At 35.1% G+C, this 26734-nt stretch overlaps 1 protein-coding gene across 6 annotated transcripts in view; it reads right to left on the bottom strand.

Annotated features, from left to right (window-relative positions):
- Positions 1–310: 310 nt before the first annotated feature.
- The window catches only part of LOC126969063 (cell surface glycoprotein 1-like), a 145149-nt gene continuing 118725 nt past the window's right edge, over positions 311–26734 (bottom strand). For 2 of the 6 annotated variants that reach the window (XM_050814356.1, XM_050814360.1), the window contains 8 exons: positions 18243–18381; positions 15602–15885; positions 13031–13194; positions 11957–12193; positions 10456–10629; positions 5906–8946; positions 3711–3828; positions 311–1368 (listed from right to left, as the gene is read on the bottom strand). In XM_050814356.1, the coding sequence (XP_050670313.1) occupies positions 1201–1368; positions 3711–3828; positions 5906–8946; positions 10456–10629; positions 11957–12193; positions 13031–13194; positions 15602–15885; positions 18243–18381 (4325 nt within the window). In that variant the 3' untranslated portion in view covers positions 311–1200. Of the gene's footprint in view, positions 1369–3710; positions 3829–5905; positions 8947–10455; positions 10630–11956; positions 12194–13030; positions 13195–13722; positions 13885–15601; positions 15886–18242; positions 18382–26734 lie in introns of those variants that run through there. The other 4 variants (XM_050814357.1, XM_050814359.1, XM_050814358.1 and 1 more) reach the window with 4 other exon arrangements.

Genomic DNA, 26734 nt, shown 5'->3' on the forward strand with positions numbered 1-26734 from the left:
CATTCTTTGTAAAATATATTAAATCTCACTTGATAAAATAATCTTAATTATATTATATATAAATAAAGGCATTTTTTATGCACGCTTTTCCGAGAAAAATATGCAAAAAATCTAATAATGCTCCTAGCTCTTCAGTAATGCGTCAGTGCTAAGTTGGTGACACGGCTTTATTTAATGTAATATATTGATGCATCTGTTAATTATTCCTAAATTTAATTATTATTAAGTTTTACTTCAATAGCGCGTAAAGATTACACGCACACACTTTTTTTGGTAATTAAAGGATGCAAATGATTAAAAAAAGAACACAAAAGGGGTGATATAACCATTTATTCCAATAAAATGTTCTATTCATATTTAGTAACACCATGATTTTTAGTTAAACATTGACATAATTAAGTATTTGTAGCGGTAATGGTAATGCAAACGGTCCTACAGTCGGAGCCAAATGTCCATAAATAAAACCATTTCTCAGTCATTTCCTTACGAATTTATTAAATAGGGTTATATAGAGAATAAATTAAAAAAGCCAGATTTCAAAAACAATTATACGTCGGTAATATAAAAAATCTAAAAGGATAATAAATTGAACGCGGCGTTGGAACGCTCGGTCTACTCTTCAAAATACATATTATTACCAATAACTAGCGGAAGGATTCAACGAAATACATTCACATTAACGAAAGCAAGAAAAAAGTAAGTAAAGCGTACATTACAAATTGAACATGTCAGAATGGCTTTAAAAGTAGACGCACGGCGTGGCCGGTTCACAACTCACGATATCAACGTTTCACAAAGTTGCTTTACAAAACCCTAACAAAAACCAGCAGACCGGCTCGCAGAACGGTCGGTTATTTCCGCACCTCACTTCCACTAAACATAAATTCAACAAGAAGCAACTCTGTGAAACGCGAACATGGAATCTATAAAGCGACTATAATAATTATAATTAGAAAAGTTGGGAGTGTCCTCCCGCACCTAACGACTTAACTATCATACACTTAATAATAATCTGCGGCGCGCCAGCTGCGTGCTCGGATCTCTCAATATAAAACGGGCCGCGACAACTCGGGTCGCCTTCAACATCGCGATACATTGTTGTTGAATGTTTTGTCGTTCGTTCGTCCTCGTAGCTAGCGCACTACTTATAGAAAAAATCACAAATTCAAGCAGAAATAATAGGAATTGTATGTGTGCCAGTTACGCGATGACGTCGGGCAGAAGGGCGTTGTCAGAGGGCGGCGGAGTGGGGGGCGGTTTGATGACGTCATCCCCCGAGCCGTTCACGCCGTTTGTGATGACCTCCTTCTTGACCGGCGCGTTCCTCTTGGCCACGCTCTTGACACCATTCTTGTTGATGGGAGAGGTCTGGAAAATAAATAGAACACTTGATATACATTTGTCTATACTAAAATGATAAAGTTTGTAAAAGGGGAACTACTGAACCGATTTTGAAAGTTCTATTACCAATAGAAAGCCACATTATTTGTATATGTGCCATAAGTTATAATATTAACTCGAAACATGAAAAGATATTTTCTTGGACGGATTTACAAAATGAGTCAGAGAAAAAAAGGTCCGACGATAACGTTTCTTACGATCGCTGCCTTAACGATGAAAGATATAATATGATGGTTTTGTATATTATTCAACAACAAACACATAACTACTAGGTAATATGGTTACGCTGGTATAAGCGTACAAAGTCGCGGGTAACAGCCGATACATCATAATAATGTATTTGAATTTCTAGACAATTCTTCTCATATTATCGATATAAACAAGTAATAACAATCAAACGTCATACAATCTGTCTTCCTATTTGGTAACACATTTGTCTCTGTCTTCCAGTTGAACATTGATAGTAAAAACTTAAATTAAGAATAAATTATTTCCTTTTTTCGTACATTGGAACCTACACAGAACAGAAAAAACCAGAAGTGGCATCATGTCATTTTATTATGAAAAAAGGATGTCGACAAACTCACACAGTTTTCTATTAAATATGTAATACACACACTTAATTCCGGCTTCTCGATAGGCCGTAATTCACGATCACGAAAAGACAACTACAAATTTATTTACATCAATTTAGACCTTAATACAATTACGCTAATCTCATATTCTTAAAGTGATAATGACAACCTCGGAACTTTTTCATAAATTGCGTGAAATAACATATAAAAACTTGAAGTAATAGGAACTCTGTAACCATAGATTTAACTTCTGTCATAATAACCTAGTGTTGTACGAAAATTAGTAAACATATCGATATGTTAGTGAAAACTAGAAATGATATAATCAGGGTTGATAATGTATATTACGAAATTATGGCTATCGATCATTTTTACAATTCTATGACGTATTTCATCTACTCCTATGACTTGATGAGGTTTTTCTGCTAATCCACCTCGACTCAGCCTTATCGGTGAAACCGCAATGTATGGCAAATATTCAAATTTAATTTAAAAAATTGTTTATCTATATTTAAAAATTAAGACTTAAATAGTTTAACTGGATTCTGACACATATTTGTTAAATAATAATTAGCTGTAGCTAAGAGACAATTAAAAGTATTAATTTAATTTATCGTAGTCTCTCTTGTACACAATTACCACAACCATATTATAAATTTATGCTTACTTACACCCTTATCGCATGGTGCATGAAAAGAGCAATACTCGAATTCAATTTATGAATGAAAAAAATATTTCCATAAAATTATATCGATATGTACATGCATGCACTTGTTGAGTAACAAGATATTTTTATCGTTTACATTAATTATTCTATCATAAGTTACACCGATTAAATGTAAAGATAAATGAATCATAGGTCGTAATATTATGGTTCATTTTTAGTTGTATATTTTGCACTACACATAAAAATATTAATTGCATTGAAATCGGAAAATTATGATTACCAATGATGAGAAATCCCTTCATTGGACATATTTTTATTTTTTTAAGAGATAATTATGCTTCACCTGACATCAAATGACTGGTATCACTTGAGCCTCGAGTAGTATACACAATAGTGGCGACAGGGTAACGCCCACATGCCACTTCCACTAGTTTTTTTTTGTTCCATGGGTACCTATTGAATATGTTTTTTAATTTGTATGTATGTATTTTTTGTTTTAAATAATTTTAGTTTTAAAATTAATGAACCCAAAACGATATGTTAAAATGGTAACTGGGACCGGCCTGATCAATGGTTAAACGCGTACTGCCTTACTGAAGGCCACACATGGTTATAAATAATTAATTTTATCTACTAAGAAATATTTGTAACATAATGCTGTTTGATGGATTTGCTTTGAACAGTCCCTATTATCAACTTAGTAAGTAAAGGTGATATAAAACTGTCTTTTATGAACAGTTATTATTACCGTTAAATATATTTTATATAAGACCACATTTTTTTATGAATGCACATCCAAAAATACAGGTCACCTTAATGTATGTGATTACAATATAGGAATTTAAATAAAGGAATTTATTTATTCAATGTTAATAAGAATGGCCCATAGCCAATTACAATTATTAACACAAAATAATATCATTAAAGCATTGCCAATCTTATAAAGTGTTGAATAAACATATAGAATTATATACATATTACATATAGATTAGGGTTCTACCCATTGTGCCACCTAAACTTAATATATAACTATTATATCAATACTATTAGAAAAGTATCAGGTATACCTTAGCAGGTGCTGTCCTTGAGGGAGCTGTCTTGCTATCAGCTGTGAGACGTTTGTTAACTATTTCCTTGGTCGGCTTGTCTAGATGGGCCCGCGGAGCTGGCCTTGTGGTGCTTGTTCTGAAATGTAGTGATTTCTGTAGTTTTTGTTGGTATGATGATACCAACTAAAGTATTTTTTTATGAGATGTGGACAATCAAAAGTTAATTATTCAAGCATAAAATGTACCTTTTCGAAATGGTAGTAAATAGTACACACAATAAGATAATATCACTTTTGACATTCATAATAAATTCTTGGACCTGAATGAATAAGGTGGATATTAATTTATAAATCTCAACTATATCTTAGTTACGATAAAATTTCACATTCTGCTAAAATATGAAAGCATAAAGCCTATGTATACACAAGTCACACCCAAGTTTTCTTATAAAAATCTTTAAATTTTTAAACGACAAAAACTAAAAAAGGCAGTTGACGATTACACCCTCGGTGAAATAACAACAGCCAATGACTAACTTATTACTCTAAACTCTGGATCTGAACAACTTCTTTATCAGCAAAAGGATGTCAGAACTCTACACAAAAGTTCAATCATGTCTAGATGGCTCCTCAAACCAGACACCAGTGATATGCACATTCCAATCATCTGGAAAGAAAACCCACAAGAGTGACCATAAAACCGACTGGGAGGCATTTCGAGATTACATTGAAGATAATATTAACTTGTGTATATGCCTCAAAACGAAAGAGAACATAGAGGATGTTGCGTGGTATGGTATACCACGTAGTTTGTATTAGATTAGTGGGAGCTAATCTAATACAACGAACTTGACGTGACTTTATGCACACAGATGAAGAAATTGATGAAATTGTAAGTGACAAACAAATGTCTCCCCCACTGCGACCAGTTACAACAGCAGAAGTAAAAAAGGCTATTATGCATCTAAGGCAGAAAAGGAACCAGGATTTGATCTCGTTACAGCAGAAGTCCTTAAAAAAATACCAAAAAAGTCATTACTCTGCTGACAATCCTCTACCATGCAATACTTAGACTGCAATATTTTCGAAAATTATGGAAGGTGTCCACATGGAGGCCAAACCTGGAAAATCACCTACAGAAGTCACATCATACAGGCCTATCAGTCTTCTCCATATATTGACAAAAGTCTTCGAGAAACTCGTCCTAAGACGCCTTATTCCATTGCTCGAAGAACAAAATGTGATTCCAGCTCACCAATTCCACTTTCGTGCACATCATGGAACTATAGAGAAAATACACTGAGTAGCACATACAATACGACAAGGTCTGGAAAGAAAGGAATACTGCTCAGCTGTATTTCTTGATATACAGCAGGCCTTTTTGCGCGTATGGTACAGGGGCCTTCTATATAAACTTTAGCTCCATCTGCCGAATACTACATACATGCTTTTGAAATCCTATCAAGACAGAATTTCCCATGTAAAATGCGAGATTTGTCACTCCTCCATCTGCCAGATACAAGCAAGAGTCTCCCAGGGTTCAGTGATGGGTCCCATCCTGTTAACCATCTATACCTATGCAGATGACACTGCAGTCCTCTCATGTGATAAAGATCAAGCATAGCATCCACAAAATTGCAAGAATTCCTGGATAAAATTGGAGTATGGCTGAAGAATTAGAGTAAGTCCAGCGCAAAGTCAGTTGATATAACTTTCACACAGAGGAGACTGCCCACCTGTGATACTTGATGGAATTGTATTGCCACAACACACGACAGTCAAATGTTATATATATATATATATATATAAAATCTTTAGATTGTAATAGGTTCTTTTGTTGGATATAAAACTTTAAAAATAAAATACATTTAGAAGAGTGAACATTTAAGGGCCTGATATTGGTGTACAAATCATGAAAAATAAAACCAGTACAAGCAAAATACTCATTTGGGTGCTAAGCCTTTTGATAAATATAAGTGTCACACAGCATCTAGAACATATGGCTGACTAGGTAGACCAATTTGGCTAGGAAAACTATCCTAGTGATTGGATATCACAAACAAGGAGGCTCAATAGTGACACAATATCTGTTCAAAATGTAAGCTGAATTAAATGTAAACTACCTAAAAGTTCTTTTTGTTGTTGGTTGTTTTGATATATACAAAATGGATTGTAAGTAATCAATTATTTATTACTTTAATAAAGGATACTTACTTGGGTGGAACAGCAGCCGAGGTAGGTCTTGTGATAGGCCTGGGCGCGGGTTTAGCGGCAGATTTAACATCCCCATTTTGAAGAGGTTTTTCTGGAGCTTTAGCCTTCACTTCCTTGGGTTTACTAGTCAGAGTAGTTGGTTTGCTTGCCACAGGTCTAGTTGCCGGTTTAGGAGCTGCCGGGGCCGGCACTTTTGTGGTCTTGGTTGTTGTCGTGGTAAGTTTTGTAGTCGTTGTCGTAGTGAGCTTACTTGTCGCTGCGGTACTGAGCTTACTTGTTGCAGTCGTACTTGGCTTAGTTGAAAGTGCTGTTTTGGGCCTTGGTGCAGTAGCAGAAGGCGCTGGTTTCGCTGCCACAGTCAGTCTAGGTGCGGGTTTGGTAGCAGGCCGGGGTGCTGCTACTAATTTAGCAGGAGCAGCTTTGCTGACTGCTGGCTCCTTAGCAACTGGTGGTTTGGGGGCAGCCTTAGCTGGCAACGCAGGTTTAGGGGCTGGCTTAGTAATTGGTTTCGGCGCAGGTTTAGTCGCAGAGACTGGGGTTTTAGTGGGTGATTTAGCTGTCAGCCTTGGAGTAGTTGTTGTACGTTTAGACGTAGATGTGGTTAATTTAGAGTCTGATTTGGGAGTAGGTTTTGAAGTTCTTGAAATCGGAGTTGTTGGCGTTTTCTTTGCGGAGCTCGACTTAACTGCCAGCGTCGCGGCGCCAACTGCGGCTGCAGCTGCTACCGGGGCTGCGATGAGTGTATCACTGACAGCGGGCTGCACTGCCGGAGTCGGTGGCGGAGTCGCTGCTAATTTATCTTCTTCTTGCTGAAGCTCACTAGTCACGGCAACACATATTTCTTGTGCCCGAGATTCAGGAATGCCAATATCAATATCCGTGACTAGTTCTGATCGCGCATGTTCTGGTAGTACGTCTGGAGCCGGCGCAGAATCTTCGCGAACTTCTTTGGCTTCTTCTATTGGCGCCTCAAATGTATTCTCTGTGTATGGGAGAACTTCAGAGGGCTCAGGAAGTGGAGATGCAAGTTTAGATATTGTTGTGTCTACAGTTGTAGGTTCTTGCCTTTCAACAAATTCATTAAACTGACAAGAATCAGGCACGGGAGATACTGTCTGTTCAACAATTGGTTGTGGTGATTCATTTCTTAATTCTACAGCTGGCAGAGGTGATAGTCTTATGTGTTCTCCAGCATATTCTATATCATTAGATGGCGCATTATGTAAGTCTTCCATAGATTTTTGGACTTGATCTATATACTTATCAGCACATACTAATGGCGCATTATGTAAGTCTTCAATAGGTTTTTGGACTTCATCTATTAACTGATCAGCACCAACTAATGGCGCATTATGTAAGCCTTCCATAGATTTTTGGACTTGATCTATAGACTGATCAGCATCAACTAATGGCGCATTATGTAAGTCTTCCATAGATTTTTGGACTTGATCTATAGACTGATCAGCATCAACTAATGGCGCATTATGTAAGTCTTCCATAGATTTTTGGACTTTATCTATTAACTCACCAGCATCAACTAATAATTGTGATTCTGTTTGTACATCAGGTAATAAGTTAATTTGTGATTCTTCTAATTTTATATCTTCGGTTGGTGAAGTTGATTCTATTTGTGCTGGTAGAGGGGAAACTGAAGGAGATGGTGACTCAGGTCTCAAGTCCTCCACAAGAGAAGTTGTATTTTTCATGCTAGATTCCTCAACAGGATTAGTATCAGTTACAATTGGCTCTTCAACTGGAAGAGATAATTCTGCCTGGATAGGAATATCATGAGATTCTACAGGTGCAGGTGATGCACTGGGTAAGGGCACCTCTGCAGGTGTTATATCTGTTTGTTCTTCTAAATCGTTGAAGTTATGTAGTGGTGACTGTTCTGATGTTGTATTTAAATCATAAGCATTAGGTTCAGGAGACCTAGCGGAAGGTGATTTAGCTAACTCTAGGTCTTCAGATGAATGAATTACTGGGGAGTCACCTCGTAATTCTGTGTTTATTGCAAATTCTTGTTGAAATTCATTAGGTATTGGTGAATTTGTTGAAACATTATGAGGCTCTGGTGACTTGGGTAACTCATGCGCAACAATGTCATCACTTTCAAGTGTAATCTTAGGTACATCTAGGTCATCACTTTGTTCATTTTCTTCTAAATTAGTTTCATGAGAATTAAGTTGAGCCTGGTGTACATCAACAACAGTCTTATTATCATTAGTTTCAGGCAAATCATCATTATATTCAACAGTATCAACAGAATGCACAGAAGGCAATTCAGAAGACTTTGGAATGTCTGATTCTGTTATGAGTTCACTGTCTAAGACTGAATCGGAATGTTCAATAAAGGTTGATTCAACTTCATTTTTGTTTTCATCAGCTATATCTTGTTTTGTTTCTAGGTCAAATTCTTGTTTTAAATTGTCTTCAACTTCAAACTGGGGTGTAATATTTCTTTGCTCTTTCTCGTTTTCTAGTGGATCTAATTCATCATTTGCAAAGCCTAACTCTGAACTCTTACCATCAGGTATTTCTGGAATTTGTTCAAATAACAATTTATGTGATTCAGGTGTATCTGTGGGAAGAATATCTGTGTGTTGATTATTACATTCAAATTCTATGTTTGTATAATTTTGCATATTGTTACACTGAGTTATGTTATCAATCATGTTGTCTTCGGTAGCACAATCATTAGTTATTATGTTAGCCACACCATCATATCTGATGTCATTATTTGGCTCTTGATGGTTACTTATATCTGATTGATCAGGGTCCATGTTTTCTTTATTATCTATAATATTATCATATACATTATTTTCTTGCAAGTCATCGTCATCAATATTATCAGGAAGTGTCTGTACAGCATTCAGATCAACGTTTGGATTATTCTTGTTAAATCTATCACATGTATCATCATCCTTTTCTTGATAAAAACTCATACTCATTGGATCTCTTTCTTTATTTTTAAGCCTTTCAAGAAAATCATCATTCCCATCAATTCCAAAGGGATTTGTTTCGGTCATTGTTTGGAACACCTGAAAAAATCATTATAAGTCCTGATGAGCTACATAAATTGAAGTATTTATTAGCTCATGTATTTGATTAAAATATTTAAAGGATCTGGAAGATTTAAGAGTATGAACATACACAATTTGAATTATCAATTAAGTCAAGTTTGTAAATTTTACTAATTAATTTTATTAATTAGTAAAATTTTAATTAATAATAAAATAATATTAGTGAAAAATTAATAATATCATTATACTAAGATTAACTGGAATTATAAGATTTTTTTTAAATTAAACAATTATTTAATACGGAAAATAAGAAAAAAGAGAAAGCGGGTGTGCGGTTATATTGTGGTCCTTAAAGTGATATTACAAGCATACCATTCACAATCAATAAATGTTGAACATAAGCTTTAAGGCACAATATTCTATACTAATAAGTGGATTGATTAATGTGTTTTTTTTTTTGGTTGTACTGTGAAAACTACTAAACCGATTGGAATTATACTTATACCATAAGATTCAGCATGTTTGGAGATGTTTTTAGTATATAATATGGTGATTACTTATCCGGGACAAATATTTTTTTGACTTAGAAATACCAATATATTCGCAATACAAAAGATTTATTAGTCAATGACATTTCATTACACATGACAATTCATACAATGAGTGAGCGCGGGGTACTTAATTTATATGGCAAAATAATGTGTCAGCACTTGTTTGGTATAAATCATTAATATATACGAGTATATTTGATCTGATATATTTGACTGATTGCGTCAAGTCAGGTAGCTGACTGTCTCGCTTATTGCTAGTAACTGAGAGAGATAGCAAAGTTTTTAATCGCGTTTTTAGTTTTTAAGTCGAAAAAGACAACTAATTGTGTAGTAATTTAACATGCACCTAAAATCTCGTAAAGTGGTAATACCTAAATCATAATGTACTGTGTTTAATTTAAAGTCATCTTAACTCTAAATTAAAAAAGAAAAACCGCAATAAAATAAGTATTTTTTTTTTGAAAATGAACTATTTCACTTTCAAAATCTGTAACAGAAAATAAAACCCTATTAACATCTCTTATTTGGGCTCATTTTATAGGCCAATGTTCTGGGAAGTTTTTAAAAATAGTTAGAAGCCATAGGCTCCCCATTTTTTTTTTGATACCTTGAACATTTTTCATGAATTTAGCTGGAGCAGTTATCTTGAACGACTCAATTCTAAACTAATTCCGCATTGTCTAAACTATTCATAGTTTTTTATGTGGTTATTGCAACTGTAGTTAATAATTATAAACAATAAAATTAACTAAAAGTGTTCAAAAAAATTAGAAAAAAGTCCTAAACCAGAATTAGGTGAAAAAAGGGGAAAAAATTATTATCTCCTAAACTACGCAAAATCATAGAACATACAAATAGGGGTGATTCGGATACTCATCACCATGAGGCTTACCGCCCTGTATATACCTTATTATAATATTTTTGAAAAGTAATGTTATAGTCGCATACATATTTTTATATCTAATTCATTATATACCTGAATGTTGCAAAAATCAGTAGTGTCCTTTTGTATCCTTTCAAAGTCTTGTAGTATGGCAGTGTCCTTGATTTTATCAGATTCTATGCCAACATTGAAACCAAAGCCAAGACTGTCCATTTGACATTTATCATTACCATTCAGATGCTCAGTTACACCTTCTATGGAAATATTCTAAAACAATGAAATTTTAATATTAATGATATAAATATCCCTTTTTTTTAACCTATACCTTACTAACCTATAATATATCAAATCAAATTTCATTTATTCATTTAGATCAAAAAAAGATCAATGTCAATGTTATACATTCAATCATCACCAGAAATGTTTGGCCTTTGAAGAAGCGGCAGGAAACTTAAAGAGTCTCTATTTTACTTCATCATTTTACAATTTATTTTGAATACAAAACTTGCAAAGCAAAATACTCGACATTTCAACTTACAAGTTAAGAATAAAAAGGGAATTTTTAAAATTTTAATAACTTTAAACATATACAAATGTGGTTTTCATTGACTCATTCAGCTACTGCAAGTAGAAGCCAATCATGACAATGGACCAGCCATTGCTTCAACCATAAATAGGAAGTTATGGTGAGTTACCCATGCAACAAGCAATTACATTAAAGACAGCATAGTGAACTTAAGTTATTTTGGGGGGTATACCAGGGAATAATTATATTCAGTGTGGATGGCCAAATCAAAAACTATCAGAAACACATGAGTATTTTGAATATTACACCATTTGAAAGAGACACTGATACTGATCAAATTCTTGACTTATCATTATAACTGTATTTACTATATTATAGCCTCATGGAAACAGTTAATTGTGTGCAAAATACTTTTTATTATTCTTATAATGTTATTATTCATTTGTAACAACATACAGTATTGTAACTAATAAATAGTTAAAAAATATGGCCACTGTTCTATTACATAACTGAATTTGTTACTTCAATTTTTGTACTTCATTGAGCATTACAGGAATATTGCAAAAAAAAGCTTAACTGCTAGTCAACATCTATTTTACTATGCAGGTAAAATTTAAAATCATACATTATATTACAATTATACACATTTTTGTTGCATTGCAAAAATATTGGGCACTATTACAAATTTAAAATACAATATGTATATTATTTTTAATGTCAATTCTGATTACTGGACTTTATGAAACCCATTTATTGGAAGTTAAAAAAAAAACTGTTGTTCTTCAGTGATGACATCAAATCACTAATAGAAGCTACTATTTATTCAACTAAAACTTTATAGTAATAAAAACCAATCAGGGCTCTTTCCAAGTAATTTGTTAGATTTATCTGGTAAAATTCATCATTCAAAATCATTTGGAATTTTACCAATTATAAATAAATACCACATGCTCAATAATGTTTTTAGTTTGCAAGCACAGTACTCTTCTTTCACTGTATAATATAAACTTCCATTGTATTTTAAATTATTAAATCTCCGTTTAACAACAAATCAAGCATCTCTCTTACATGATGACCATTAAGTTGGTCACAATTATCCAAATCCTGTAACTCGGCTGGCCGCACAACTGCTTCAGTCTCAAACTGGTCGACATCATCTGGCACATCAATGTCATCCATCGGAAGAGGTTTCCGAGGTGACTCAGCTAACAGTACATCTGAGCCGACACTACCAGGCACAAACACTGGTGCATCAGGATTCAGCGGTGAACTATTCATGTCTACTGAACTTGTTTCCCAGGCCGACTGAAATACAGCAATAACAATATATTTATCATTAGATGTATATAGGCAGTTCAATGAGAAGGCAGACAAATATAATTAAACAAATCAAAAGTATGAGGTAAAATATAAATATGGTATAATATATATAAACAACATATGGTATGGGGACTTCAGTAGTAACATAATACACTATGCTATAAAACCATATTCATCATTACCATGTCAGCTAGATGGTAATAACAGTGGCACCTTTTGGTAATAGCAGTATTGTGTAAAATATTATTACTCGGGCTCATAAGAGTTAACACCTGCCTCAAATCAATCAGCACAGTTATTGTGAAGCAGATCACAATTTTGGGTTTTTCAAAAATTCTGTGTGGAATTGCATTAAAATTATTAACCAAACAAAGAGCTTATAATAATTTTAACATTAACATTTTTCCAAATATGATTGTTTGCAATGAAGACAGACGGATAACATAATACATATACATCATAAGTTTCAATTCTTACTTTCATTGACCAACAATATAACCTAACAATGGAATCTATCATTAAGTTTTAACATAATATAAAAATCTCGAATCATGTGTGATATATAAAAAACAAAGAATGCAAATTTCACAACTCAACACAAGATAAGATAAGATCAAATGCAGTTTATGATAAATTAATGATAATAACAACTGCAGTTCATTGTTTGATACTTGACAGTTGATTTTCACTTTTTGAACAGAGAATTTAAAATCAGCTGTTGTTTATCATTTTATTGATATCGAATGTAATCATTATATTACTGTATCGAAATGTATTGTTGTTCTAGAAAAGAAAATGCGCATATACTCGTAAATGACTCACATTATCCTGACACGGTGTTTCAGAGCGCAACGGCTCGTCCACTTCTTCGCTGGGGTTTTGTTCTCGGTCACCTTCGCCTTTGAAGTAATTCCACTCGTCTTCCGAATCGTCGCCGCTCTCACCTACATTATCCACAAGGTTGCCGTCGACGTGGTTGTCTTCCACTGCACAAACAATGAATAACAATCAAGCATTCTTCATCGCCAGTCACGCACAATTGTTCGGGAACAAACACCCGGCAATCATTAACCCTCCCCTTGGCCCTCAATTACTATCAACAGGTGACACACCCTCAACGAAAACCGGCTAAATTCTGAACTATTATTATTTTTTATTATATCGAGTTAACACAGCGCATGCCTTAGGAATGCGTGTAAAAATAAAGTTGCCGACAGATAACGACTAGCGGCGTGTTAATATTATTTACTGGTCGTGAATTCAAATTCGCGGATCCTTAGCGGACGCCATTTCGAGAGAGGCCGAATAGACACGCCCGGTAAACTATTTAAAAATAATCAGGCCCAAAGTATAAACAAAGCACATCATCGATGCGGGAATCCTTTGCACATTGAACGAGGGATGCGCTTTCTGACATCTATTTCCAGAACACCGCTTGGTTTATTCCACACAAAAATAACCACAAATGAACAGTCCTTTTACTTAATTATGGTTAACATTTTCATACAACGTACCGTATTTTTAATTACTAAACTGTTGATAAACTTCACTGTCGTATTAATAGAATTCAGACAATTCACAATAGCCCGTTATAAAGTATTGTTTTATAAAGTAAAGTAGAGAGTGGCGCAGTATGTACTCACACACGTTCAATGAGTGACTGCGGGAGTCAGCGGGTGGTGGGACGGGGGGAGTAGCGGGGAAGAGAATCCCAGGGCGGGGAGAGCTGTATGGACTTTAGGGGAAGCGGGGAAAGGGGTGTAACGCGCACAAATTCAATTGGGGGTGAAGGTATAGTATATTCTAAGGTTAAAATATTATTGTAGACTTTAATTTATTGAAACCCTGAATATTTTGTTTTTAGTATCTACTTTTTCTAAATTACTGCTTATTTTCTTTGTAGCTATAGGTAATATGCTCACAGGCTTTTATATGTTTATTTTCTACTACTCGTGGTACTGTAGACATAAGGTTGCCAAATACAAAAATTTTGTGATTTGTCTGTCAAACAGTTTTGATACTAATATTTAATACTAATAATAATTAATAAATAAATACTAATAATCTTTATTATTAAAATAATAATATTCTTCGATTTTTATTACAACTAGAGTTTTAGGCCCGTATTCCAGAAAGTGTGTTAGATGACGAATTCTTAATATTTAAAACTTACTTCACAGTAAAGTGGGTAAATTTTCTTCATAAAATCTTATTAAATCATAATAGTAACATTTAGAGCACCAGCTTTAAATTAATCACATGCAATGAGTGCATTAAAACTACTAATGAGAATGCTAAATGTATTTTTAGAACGACCAATGGGAATACTAACTCACGAAGTTTTTACAAAACTGTTACAAATAGATTTCTAATTCCTGATCAGAAGAATACAGGCCCTATTACGCTCATCACGCCATTATTACAGAAAATATACACTCTCTATTAGATGTTGCTATAACTCAGAGAAGATAATAAGATTGTTGAAATATTAAAAGTAGCATCCCTGTGAAGTTGTTATTATTATAATTATGTATGTTATTATTAGTTACCTCTCCGAATTATTTTACTTGATTCAAGCATGGGTACATAACGCTTTTATTTATTTAATATATTTATCTACCATACACATAGCTTGATAATTTTATGATTGTTTTAACCCGCTCGAGTTATTATTTCTGTCACACAACCTTGCATATATAAAATACTCTATAAATTACTTAATTTATACTGGCCTCTATGTCATCATGTTTTGCAGCTACGTTATTTTGGGATGATGTTTTAATGGGATCATGAGGTCAGAGAGTTTAGATCTAACCTCTATTCTGAGCATTTCACTAACACAAAGTGTCAAACAAATCGCGAGTGTAAGACGTAGCTTGTCACGCACAATAAACTAATATTCCTGGCCTATTTTTATCGCTTGTCTAACAGCAAGAGACTATCTAAACGTATAAATTATCTAAGATTTATCGGGTCAAATGAGAGAATATATGCATAAGACGTTCTTTTGTATTGACAGAAATTATACTGATATGGGTTCAAATCCGTAGCAGGTTATATAGGAATACGACTCACAATATTTTCATATATTAACCGAAATAGAATAGCAAAACCTTCTTCTCGAATCACGCAATATAAAAAAAATTAATATATAGGAGATACAAAAACATTAATACCAATTGATCATAAGGCTGTCATTACTATTGACAAATTGAATTCCAGCGTCATTTCCATACAAAACGGAGTGTGATATTTCATAGTATATAAAAATGCTGCTAGTTTGCGTTTGTTTAAGACAAGATTACCCATGCCAATAGAACACGCTATAGACAATTGTTGAATGTTTCGTGTGACGGGTTAACCTCTGCGTATGGTGTCGTAGTATGTACTCACCCGTGTGCGCTAGCGGGGTGGGCGGCGCCGGCTCGTGGAGCCTCATCTCCACGTCGTTGTCGTCGGCGTCCATGTCGACGGCGGTCTCGGGGCCCAGGTCGTCGCTGTCGCTGTCACTGACGCCGTCACTGACGCCGTCACTGACGCCGTCACTGACGCCGTCACTGACGCCGTCACTGACGCCGTTGTCGGCCACCTCGGGCCCGCCCGCCGCTTCCGACAGCTTCTTGTGAGCGTCGCCATCCACGGCGAGCGGCGGTGCGTTCACCACCGCATTGTCCAGCCTGGTACAGCAGATACGTGGCGTACACCGATCGAAACTAATAGCCCAAACACATGCTGGGATTGGAAGGTCCGTTGGGCGCGGGTGGGTGCCTCGCACCAAATGTTCAGCCGACCTACTCGGTGTGGTCCGGACCGTAGTAATTATAATTTTGTGCGATGGACAGTGCGACATATCGTCGAATATGTCTGATATCGGACCGCGTCCGATGTGTCAGCCGGACCAATTCCGACCATGTGGATAGGCTATCATTTAGTGTAGAGACTGGATATTGAGCGGTGAGTAAAATTCATGAGCAGTATAGTCGCGGGCATTGATTATCAATAAATATTTGGCTTCAGTACATTTAATCACAACAGTCAAGATTCATACCGGGTCATAAAGTCTTTATATCACTTGGTAAATAATAATTTTATACATACAATAACGAGTTCTTAAGCTGCGAAACAACGCCATTTTCTGTTTGATTGTGGCCGCAAATACACAAACTGTTTTTTCAAATAAACGATTAAAACGTATGTAATTGAGGCTGTATTGTTACATTAGGTTATTGCGTAAAATTTACATTTTTATTGTTAATTATTTAACTTTTCGTGACTTTTTCGACTCACATGATCAGTCCAAAATACAACATCCGCTTCAACCATCCAAAAATGTTGGCCTAAAGAGAATAGATATAATGGTCGAGAAGCCATTAAAATTAAAAAAAAAAAATCAAATTTCTATAGAGAAGACCGGCTAAAATTATCTTACACTAAGAATGCCTTGGTGTACAAGCTGTCAATTCTCGAAGCAAGCGCAAAATATTAACGTTACATTTAAAAACGAATACTCTGGCAACGCTGACAAGTAAAAAAACACATTGGCTTTGGCATTTGACTTGTCGCCGCCGCGTGCGTTTTTACTTTATATTTAAATTTTATGTTATAATTAAAACAATCTAGCAACCCAGTCTTGATAGCATTTAAATTCTAGAATATACATTATCCACTAGATTAGCAACTAATCATTCGAAGCTAGGATAAAGGATATTGCATTTAAAAGCGGAAATTTGTTCTAGATAAGAACCACAAAAGAAATGCATCGTAATATACTAGCGACGGTACCTATCTGTGATTCACATCTGGTACGATTTCTCTCGGGCACAACTGAATATTACTTTCAATTTCTATTTAAATTCTTGTGTATGTGACTGTAAGTCTCAAGGCCACATAATATTGTATATTATATGACCGTTGATAAAGAGAATGATGTCATTAGCATCGCAGTATCTGGAACCAGTTCTAATAACAACTATATAATACGTGATAGTTCAGTAGACGACTCATATATTTTTAAATTCAAACACACTCTATATTTTTTTGCTGTAATATGTATTGAAGTGGTCGATTATTCTAGTGTGTCGAATAAGAGGAATCGATATCATTCCACCTTCGCACGACACGCCACAAATTAGGATATCATCCCCACCATCTGGATGTGTGGCGGTCGAAGGAGCTTTCTTCCACGTACTACAAAGCTGTGGAATGAGCTTCCTTGTGCGGTGTTTCCGGGACGATACGACATGGGTACCTTCAAAAAAAACGCGTACTCCTTCCTTAATGGCCGGCAACGCTCTTGTGATTCCTCTGGTTTTGCAAGAGAATGTGGGCGGCGGTAATCACTTAACACCAGGCGACCCGTAGGCTCGTTTGTCCTCCTATTCTATAAAAAAAATCAACTTGTGCAATTGTCATTAATAATAAAGTAAGAAAATCGTTGAGTTGGTCCAGAATAAGGGACCGTTCATAATTAGATCGAAGGAGTCACAAATTATATGATAGTCATGGAAAAAGTAAGCCGATCAGTGATAGAATGATATTAATGAAAACCGTGGAAATGGCCGATACAGAAAAAGACTGACTATATTGTCTTTACAAGAACTGAAAATTCATGGCAATCTTAAAGAGGTAATGACAACGAGAGACTTGTGATATATCGATATGGAAGACAATCCTGTTCCAGATAACGGGATTGATTATAATAATTATATTATAATAAAATCTGAGAATGGCAATTATTGAAAGTTATAAAAAGAAAGGAGTCACCGAAGGAAAATATGTTGATAGCACTTAAAAAAAAATCTTAAAAAAGCAAGGATGATGATAGAACTAAATTATTTATTAATCCTTAAAATTATAATTCAATATTCTATGAACGAATTTTGCGTTCGTAATACAGGGTTGATTTGCTTTGAGATATTTTATGGAAACATACACTAAGAAAAATCTTATGTTATATGATCCGTTTATTCATTGTTGTTCATCATTTAAGTTGCGTAGTTTGTAACCATGTCCAAAATAATAAAATAATACAAACCCAAGCTCCATGGGCGGGCAGTTTTGAATCGCGATATCTCGGGGTTCTTTCAGGAATACCACAATTATTGAGATGTTGTCTTCAGATCCCTGTGCTTTCGCTCTAGTCGTCAAGAGCTTCGTCACCGCTTTCAAGTCATCTGTGGACAAAACAAAGTAATTGGTCAATGAACAGCAACTTGTGTTTCACATTCTTATTATTATTAATTATACATATTATTGGTTGTGGCTGTCTTCTCGCTAGGAAAAATATTAATACATTATAGTGTTTATTAACTATAGGAAACAATATAGACTCAGTTCCAAGGTATGTTGCAAGGTATGTTTTCTCGAGAATCTCCATTTGTGATATAGAATAAAACTAGTGGGAGGCTCCTTTGCACAGGATGCCGGCTAGATTTTTTTATGGTTCATTAAAGAGAATAATGTAATTGAAAATCACAATTAGATTTTTGAAGACCAGATCTGGTAACTTTGCTTGCTCAAGTTCATTACATCAATTCATATACTGATTAGAATTTATTTTAAGATAAGGAATATAAAACGTTTAAATTATTTTTTACGATATCCTCCGTGATGTGGGCAATAGTAGTTGCTTTGGCAATAGTAGGGAGTTGTTATCCTGTCCACTTGCGATCGTGGCATTTGTAAGAACTGCCGAAACATCAGGAGCATTATTTGGTGAGCATCTCTGACCGTGAATGAACCATTAATAAACAAGACGAATTATAATAATAATCACGTAAATTTCTCAAATATCACAACATTATTATTAATAGTACAAGATTAAAATATGTTTCAAAATAATATTAATTACATACAGCTGACTGTGACTCCTTCTCGATACCAGACAAATTACATAGTCAAATCAAATTCTTAAAGTGAAATAAAAATATAAGTACGGGGTGTGTGGGTGTGATATTGTTAAGATAGGATTTAATAAGAGGTTTTATTGTATTAAGTTCTCGGAAGGAATAGGAAGAAGGAATTAAAAGTGATTCTGTTTATAAATATGATATATAAATATGCACTCGGGTCGTAAGGTTTGCGCTTGTTGAGGAAACAATGATAAATTATTATTATTTTATAGCATTAGCAATGACTGTATTTTATTGTATATTTTTATTAAAAAGAGCGCAAAAAATAATGCTATGAGGGTTTCTTGTGCCGCCCCTTCTCTCTCAGAGCGCCATTTGTTTCCGTAGCGGTAGTAGTATCCAGTATATTAGAAATGACATCAAAAGTAATTCTAAAGAAATCAACAATTTTGAGAAAATAAATGCCTTTTATGCCATTTTATGTGTTTCTCAAGCGAGCCATTCATTAGTCGTAAAATATCAGTGTGTCATCTAGAGCAAGTGTTGCGAGCTCTATTATGTCTGCAATTTGTTGCGGCAACAATGCTGAATAGAGTTGTCGGATATGGTGTAACGATGTTTGTGTTGCCATTTTCCACGGCGCCTTGTCCTTGTGCCGGCTCAGACTAGGTGAGTGCTGAGTCACTCTTGTACTTACTGCGCCACGTAATTGTACGTGAACCTATCGAAACTTGAGAGTACGCTGTTAAATGTATGTAGCCTGTTTTCTTGTCCGCGTATTCTGACGTCACAAGGATATCCGCGAAAGGAGTGAAAGTTGATGGAGCATGATATCTCTCTTGTTTTGTTTACTTCAATTAAAATTTTACCTTATCAACTAACAAAATGCATTAACGTTTAAATAAATAAGAGATAAATATATTTTTGAGTTTAACACTGTCCTCTGTACAAAATTTTGTTATAATATGTTAAAACAAATAAGTCGAAACTAAAACGATTTCGCTTGGAACTCAATTTGTTATTGCCGTAAATATAAAAGTTTCATCTAAACATATTAAAATAAAATTAAATTAGTTTTTGTAATTAATATATTGTAGGTAAATTTATACGTACTAGAAAATCAATTAAAAAAAATTCTCTGTCTGAGTTTGTCTAATCTCCGAAACGACTGAACCGCAATTATAGAACTTTAACTAGCAGAAAGCTGATTTAATTTTATAAAATTAATAAGGGATTCGCAATGAAAACCAGTTATAATTAAATTTAACGGATGCGACCATTAGGGTCGAGTAAACGAGACATCCACGCAGGCGACATCGGCCACTCGTCCAGAATCTGTTATAATTATAACGATGATGTATTAGTAAGTAAACAAACAGATAGGAATAAAGTAAACACATGCGATATCGCGTCATTATAATTATTATAATATATATACTTATATCACGCGACAGTAACAACTTAAACAGTCTGTTTTCACGGACATTGCGTGCCACAATTACTTCGGGGTGGGGTACTTACTACGAGGGGAGGTCAAAAAGTTCGCGGAATGACTGGGAAAAAAGATGAAATGATACATTATGTTATTTTTCCTTTTCAATATATTCCCCCTTAACACGAATACATTTTTGGGATCTGGCATATAACTTATTAATACCGTCGAAAAAATAGGTTTTGTCTTGGGCGTCAAAATACGCCGAAATCGCCGACTTGACTTCATCATCGTCTCTAAATTTTTTTCCACGCAGCTCTTTCTTCATCTTTGGGAATAAATAAAAATCGCTAGGGGCCAGGTCTGGACTGTAGGGTGGATGGCGTAGTTGTTCAAAACCGCATCGATGAATGGCAGCCGTCGCAACATGACTCGTGTGAACGGGCGCGTTGTCGTGCAAAAGGAGTACACCTTTTGTCAGTTTTCCTCTTCTTTTTTCTTTAATAGCTTCTTTTAATCGGTCCAATAGGGAAGCGTAGTACTCTCCCGTTATAGAAACACCACGTTCTTTATAATCGATCAAAAGAATACCTTCAGTATCCCAAAAAATAGTCGCCATGATCTTTCCGGCCGATTGCGACACTTTAAATTTTTTTGGGGGTGGTGTGCCTTTTTTGTGCCACTGCATCGACTCCTGCTTTGACTCAGGCTCATAGTGGTGAACCCAAGTTTCATCACCGGTTACAATTCGGGCCATAATTTCTTCCCTAACTTCTCCACAGCGGTCCAAATACTCGCGGGAACAGTTGACGCGCTCACGTTTTTGCAGCGGCGTGAGCATTCTCGGGACCCACCTTGAACACACTTTACTCATGCCAAGATGTTGATGAAGAATATTTAAAATTGTGGTTTCTGATACTCCAACTGATGCTGCAAGTTGTTTCTTCTTCAACCTTCCGTCTTCCAATACAAGTTTTTCAACTTTTTCAATGATTTCCGGCGTAGTGGCCTCAATGGGCCGTCCAGGTCGAGGATCATCTTCAATTGACTCCCTTCCTTGCTTGAAAAGGCCGTGCCATTTGTAAATCATGGTTTTACCAGGAGCAGAGTCTCCGTAAACAGCTAACATCTCTTGCAAAATAGTTTGAGGCGTTTTTCCTTGTTTGGTGAGGAACTTTACGACGGCGCGATGTTCAATTTTCTCCATAGTGGCTAGTTTGTTCCCGATTTACTTGTTCACTCGTTTGTAACTCGAAAGCTAATGACCCAATTAGGCTAGAAATTGGCATATATAGTAATTATGAGTTACTCAAGTAGCGGCTACCTGGAGGAGCGACCTCACCCCCGCCAACCCCGCCATTCCGCGAACTTTTTGACCGCCCCTCGTAAGTACTCAGTCAAGCACGAAATTTTGGGTGAGTGTGTCAATAAATTGTAATGACATTCGTGCTAATTAGAACGTCGCGGGGCGTGCTAATATTTTGCTAATTAATTACGTCGCACCTCGGTCAACTGTTGCGATAGTGTCACACAATACACACTGGATTATATGGCAATTAACTAGAGACATTACGGCTACTAATAAAAGGATAATTATATACCAGTGGGAGGCTCCTTTGCACAGGATGCCAGCTAGGTTATGGGTACAACATAGTGAAATTACTGGGCAAATGAGACTTAACACCTTATGTCTCAAAGTGACGAGCGTAATTATAGTGCCGCTCAGAATTTTGGTGTTTTTCAAGAATCCTGAGCGGCACGTCATTGTAATGGGCACGGCGTATCAGTTACCATAACCTGGACGTCCTGCTCATCTCGTTCCTTATTTTTCATACAATTGTCATTTTATAACGAACATATGAACATGAATTGAAACCTTATCCTTATTAGGCTAGTTCAAAAACTTCTTTATAAAGGTCCTAAAATATGAGCGACGGCTCATACTGGCCCAGTTCAGGCGTTAGCTATAAATAAATTTATATGTTGTATTATAAAATGCTGTAAAAGACAGTATAAATTAAAAAATCCTTATTATGGATATTTCTTATATATAATAATATTATCATGTTATTACTGTAGGTAATTAACTATAATTAACCAGAAATTTAATTGTTTAGTAAGAATTTAAAACAACAACGTAAATTTAATTTATACAAAATATAAAATATATTTACTTACATAGCTGCAGGTACATAAGTTATATGAAATTAAGAGTTTTGTTGGTTTATAATGTTAGGTGTGACTTTAGAGGAGCGTCCATTGTCGGTACACACGCAACTTTTTACCCTGTTGGGTCTAGATTAGCGCCAACCGCGCCCTGTCTGCTGTCAAGGTAGCTTATACATACATGGCCGAATTTGGTACGTCCATGGATGGATGGTAACCATCGGACGCTGTCAGGTAGCGGATCATATTCGATGATCTGTGGCATTGTCCATCGCATACAATTATAATAAATATCAGCAATGTGACATATCATGGAATATGATCCGCGTCCGATAGTAGTGCCGATCATGTGTTACGGCTATTAGCTGTACCTAGTACAAGTAATATAAAATAGACACGATATAAAAACTTAATGTATCCCTCACTTTCAGCTATTTAATTGTTTATTATAATGTTTCCAATAGACTTTCACGACTTGTTCAGACCTACTTACTATGCTCACACTTCCACTTATTCAAGGCATAGGTACTGAGTGTTTGACATTATTAAAAACTCTATTACACTAGAATAAAATATTTACTGTAAAATTCGTATTCGTAAGTACCTACAGAATTATGTTATGAGGTAAACATGCGCTTAGAAAGAATTCCGAATTTTCAGACAAAATTAAGGGTGGTAATTGCAAATTTCAACTTTATTTGAAAGTATTCGTTCTTAAGAAGCATAAAAATTTCAAAGCAGCTGTATCGAGCACAAATTTCTGATGACGATTTGTGTTTTATTTTGGTTACTAAGATTTTGTAGAGGAAAAAATTTAGCACCGAGATACTGCTTTATTTAAATGTAGAATATGGAAAATTGTATTCCACATTATAGAAAAACGTGATGCAAAAACTTTGGATCCGTTTTAAATAATTACCGGGCACGGGGTAGTGTGAGTTTTGGCATACTGAAGGTTCATATGTATAATGTACAACGAAAAACATACCATACACTGAAAATATACTAGCAAATATACTAGTGTAATATTACCTGACAAGCCGATAATTAGTGACCAATTTTGATTTGTCAATGCGTGTGTTAGTAAGCGATTTAATATTCAAAATGCTAAGAAGCTACGAATTACTAATCAATATCGGTTATAGTAACTATAGATTCGCATTCCTTTCCTATGTCCATTAGAGATGTTCTTCTCTGTCGCACGTTGTGTTAGTCTGTCTATAAGGTAGTGTACTGTGAGTCTATGGTTTGATCGTATTACGGTAGATGTTAATACCGCGGTGATCGTGTCGAGCGCGGCTAACGGTGCTGCTAATGGAATGCGCCCACCGTCCATTGTTCCTCACCGATGCAACAACGGAACTGCAGCGACCACCATTAACATTAACTTATTGCTTCTGATGCGGCCTGCTCACTTAATTATTAATGTTCATGACATGTTTGAGCGGTCATCACTTGTATACTTCACTCTCTTACGTCTACTGTACCACAACCAATGGACTAGAATTAATTAAATTTCAATAGTGTTAAAGTTCTAAAATAAAATCATTTTTTTAAATTGTATAACTAAACATAAACATAAGTTATTGATATTTTTTAATCAAATTTATTCAACTAAATTATGCAATATAATAATATTTTCATTGGACAACCAATACAAAATACATAAATTAATACCTTCTTTATTACAATATTGTTTTTCTACAAACGTAAAATAGCACGAGTAATATTTTTTTAAGGATTTTTGTTTTGTTACGCTAAGGAAGTATACTTGTTTCGTGCGTACATTAGTACACACAATTATTGTTATACATAACTAGCTGACCCAGCAAACGTTGTATTGCCAATTAAAGTAATAAAAAAAATTCAATAATTAAAGTTTTTGGGGTACAAAATAAAGATGACGACAGATTCTCACACCTACCAAATATATCGTACTACAATAATCATTATATTTGATTGCCATCTTGCAACCATATTGCGAATCTGTGGATAGAACAGAATAATATAAAAATCGCGATACAAAAATAGGTGTTGATCGTAGACGGGTGAAAATTTGAAGTTGTATGAATTTTTAAAGTCTGAAAAAAAAAATAAACAAATATATTTAGGGGTGCGTTTATCATTTAGGGGTATGAAAAATAGAAGTTCCGATTCTCAGACCTACCCGATATACACAAAAATTTTCAAACAAATTGGTTTAGTCGTTTTGGACGAGTTTGGTAACAAACACCGGGACGTGAGAATTTTAATTTTATATAAGAAGATATTAACAATTTTATATGTTACGGTTCTCACGATATTATATTTTAGCCGTTATTTCAACCATTTGCTTCGAACATGATCACGATAGATAGATAGTACATACTTACAAGTAAAGCAAAACTTGTATGCATTATGTATTAAATATTTGGAGGATTTACCATTGCGGCATTTTTTCATTCACCAAGCAGCAATCTGTCTCAAAGTGTCGATTGATTGACAATCTATACTAATAATAAATGGAGAGACATTTTTTTCTTTTGGTTATACTGCGAAAACTACTGATCGATCGGAATAATACTTGTACCATAAGATGCAGCGTGTTACGTAGAAGGTAGGAAATAGTAAGAAAGGTTTATGATATGTTGGTGATTACTTATCCGGAACCTGTATTTTTGGACTAAGAAATACTTATATATATTATACTAGCTGACCCAGCAAACGTTGTATTGCCGATATTAAAATCGCGATACAAAAGTAATTGTTGATCGTAGATGGGTGAAAATTTGAAGTTGTATGTATTTTTTAATGCCACATTATAAAAAAATAAAAACAAAAAATTTCGTCCAAAAATTAAAAAAAAAAATTAAGGGTGAACAACCCTTATTACTTAGGGGTATGAAAAACAGATGTTGGCCGATTCTCAGACCTACTCAATATGCTCACAAAATTTCATGAGAATCGGTCAAGCCGTTTCGGAGGAGTACGGGAACGAACATTGTGACACGAGAATTTTATATACAAGATAAATATAAATAATTTAGTAAATGATATTTCATTACATATGACAATTTATACATTGTGCTGGCGCGGGGTACTTGGGCATATGGCATGGGTATATGGCAAAACAACGTTTGCCGGGCTAGCAGTTATAATTTATATTTCAAGAAATATTTTTTTCCACAAGGCTATTTTGATGAAAGTGACACAAATCACGTACTTTAATTTTTTAATCAAATATAATACCTGTTTAGAAACAATCACCTATTTATATGTACTTGTTATAAAATAATAATGTAAAAAAACATGACTATGTAAAGTCAGCTAAACAATTTAATAACTAGATGGGCATTGGAAGTGAAATTGAATCGAAAAGGTGGGGGGAGAGGGGGGGGGGGGAGAATAGGGAGGCAGTCGGCTGAGACGGAGCTCGCCGGATCAAGTGCAATTTTCCACTAACTCCGGCCGGAGATGCAACTGCAGATATACATGCCTGTCCTTATTGATATAGAGCATACTACGCCTCCTCGGTTTACAGCTCATTATCTCCATTCGCATTATACGTTTTGTATTCGCTGAATGGAGGTTCGTTTAATCTCTTTAATAAATTACAAGCTGCTTCCAGCAAGCTCATCCTCTTTTACATGCAAATAGATTAATTTTCCAAGTAATATTGTAGCACGGGGCAGTAATATTAGATTTATACTCATTGTGCGTGATTATAATTATCCTTATTTCTAAATTATCCTTGTTAAGATTCCGTAGGAGAGAGGTCGCGGATCATATTATTCAGAGTCAGTAGTCCGTCCGTCTATCTGTCAGCGAGCTGTTTGATAATCCGTATTAGTATTGCCGCTATAACAACACCAATAAAGCGAATCCATCAAATTCCGTTATATAATAATAGTCTACAAGCATATGGGAGGTTTTTAGTCTGTAATGGATTTCGATCTGAGTCCGATACATAGGCCCTGCTAATTAAGCATTGGCCCTGAATACGTAAATGTATTTTCCTCCCCTTGAAAAAGGGGCCATCCATGGATTTTGACCCCTTTGGACCTTGTCCCACTTGCAAAACCCCCTAATACTGGTGTG

The sequence above is a fragment of the Leptidea sinapis genome, chromosome 17 (assembly GCF_905404315.1).
Source record: "Leptidea sinapis chromosome 17, ilLepSina1.1, whole genome shotgun sequence".
In the NCBI taxonomy this organism is placed as follows: Eukaryota; Metazoa; Arthropoda; class Insecta; order Lepidoptera; family Pieridae; genus Leptidea; species Leptidea sinapis.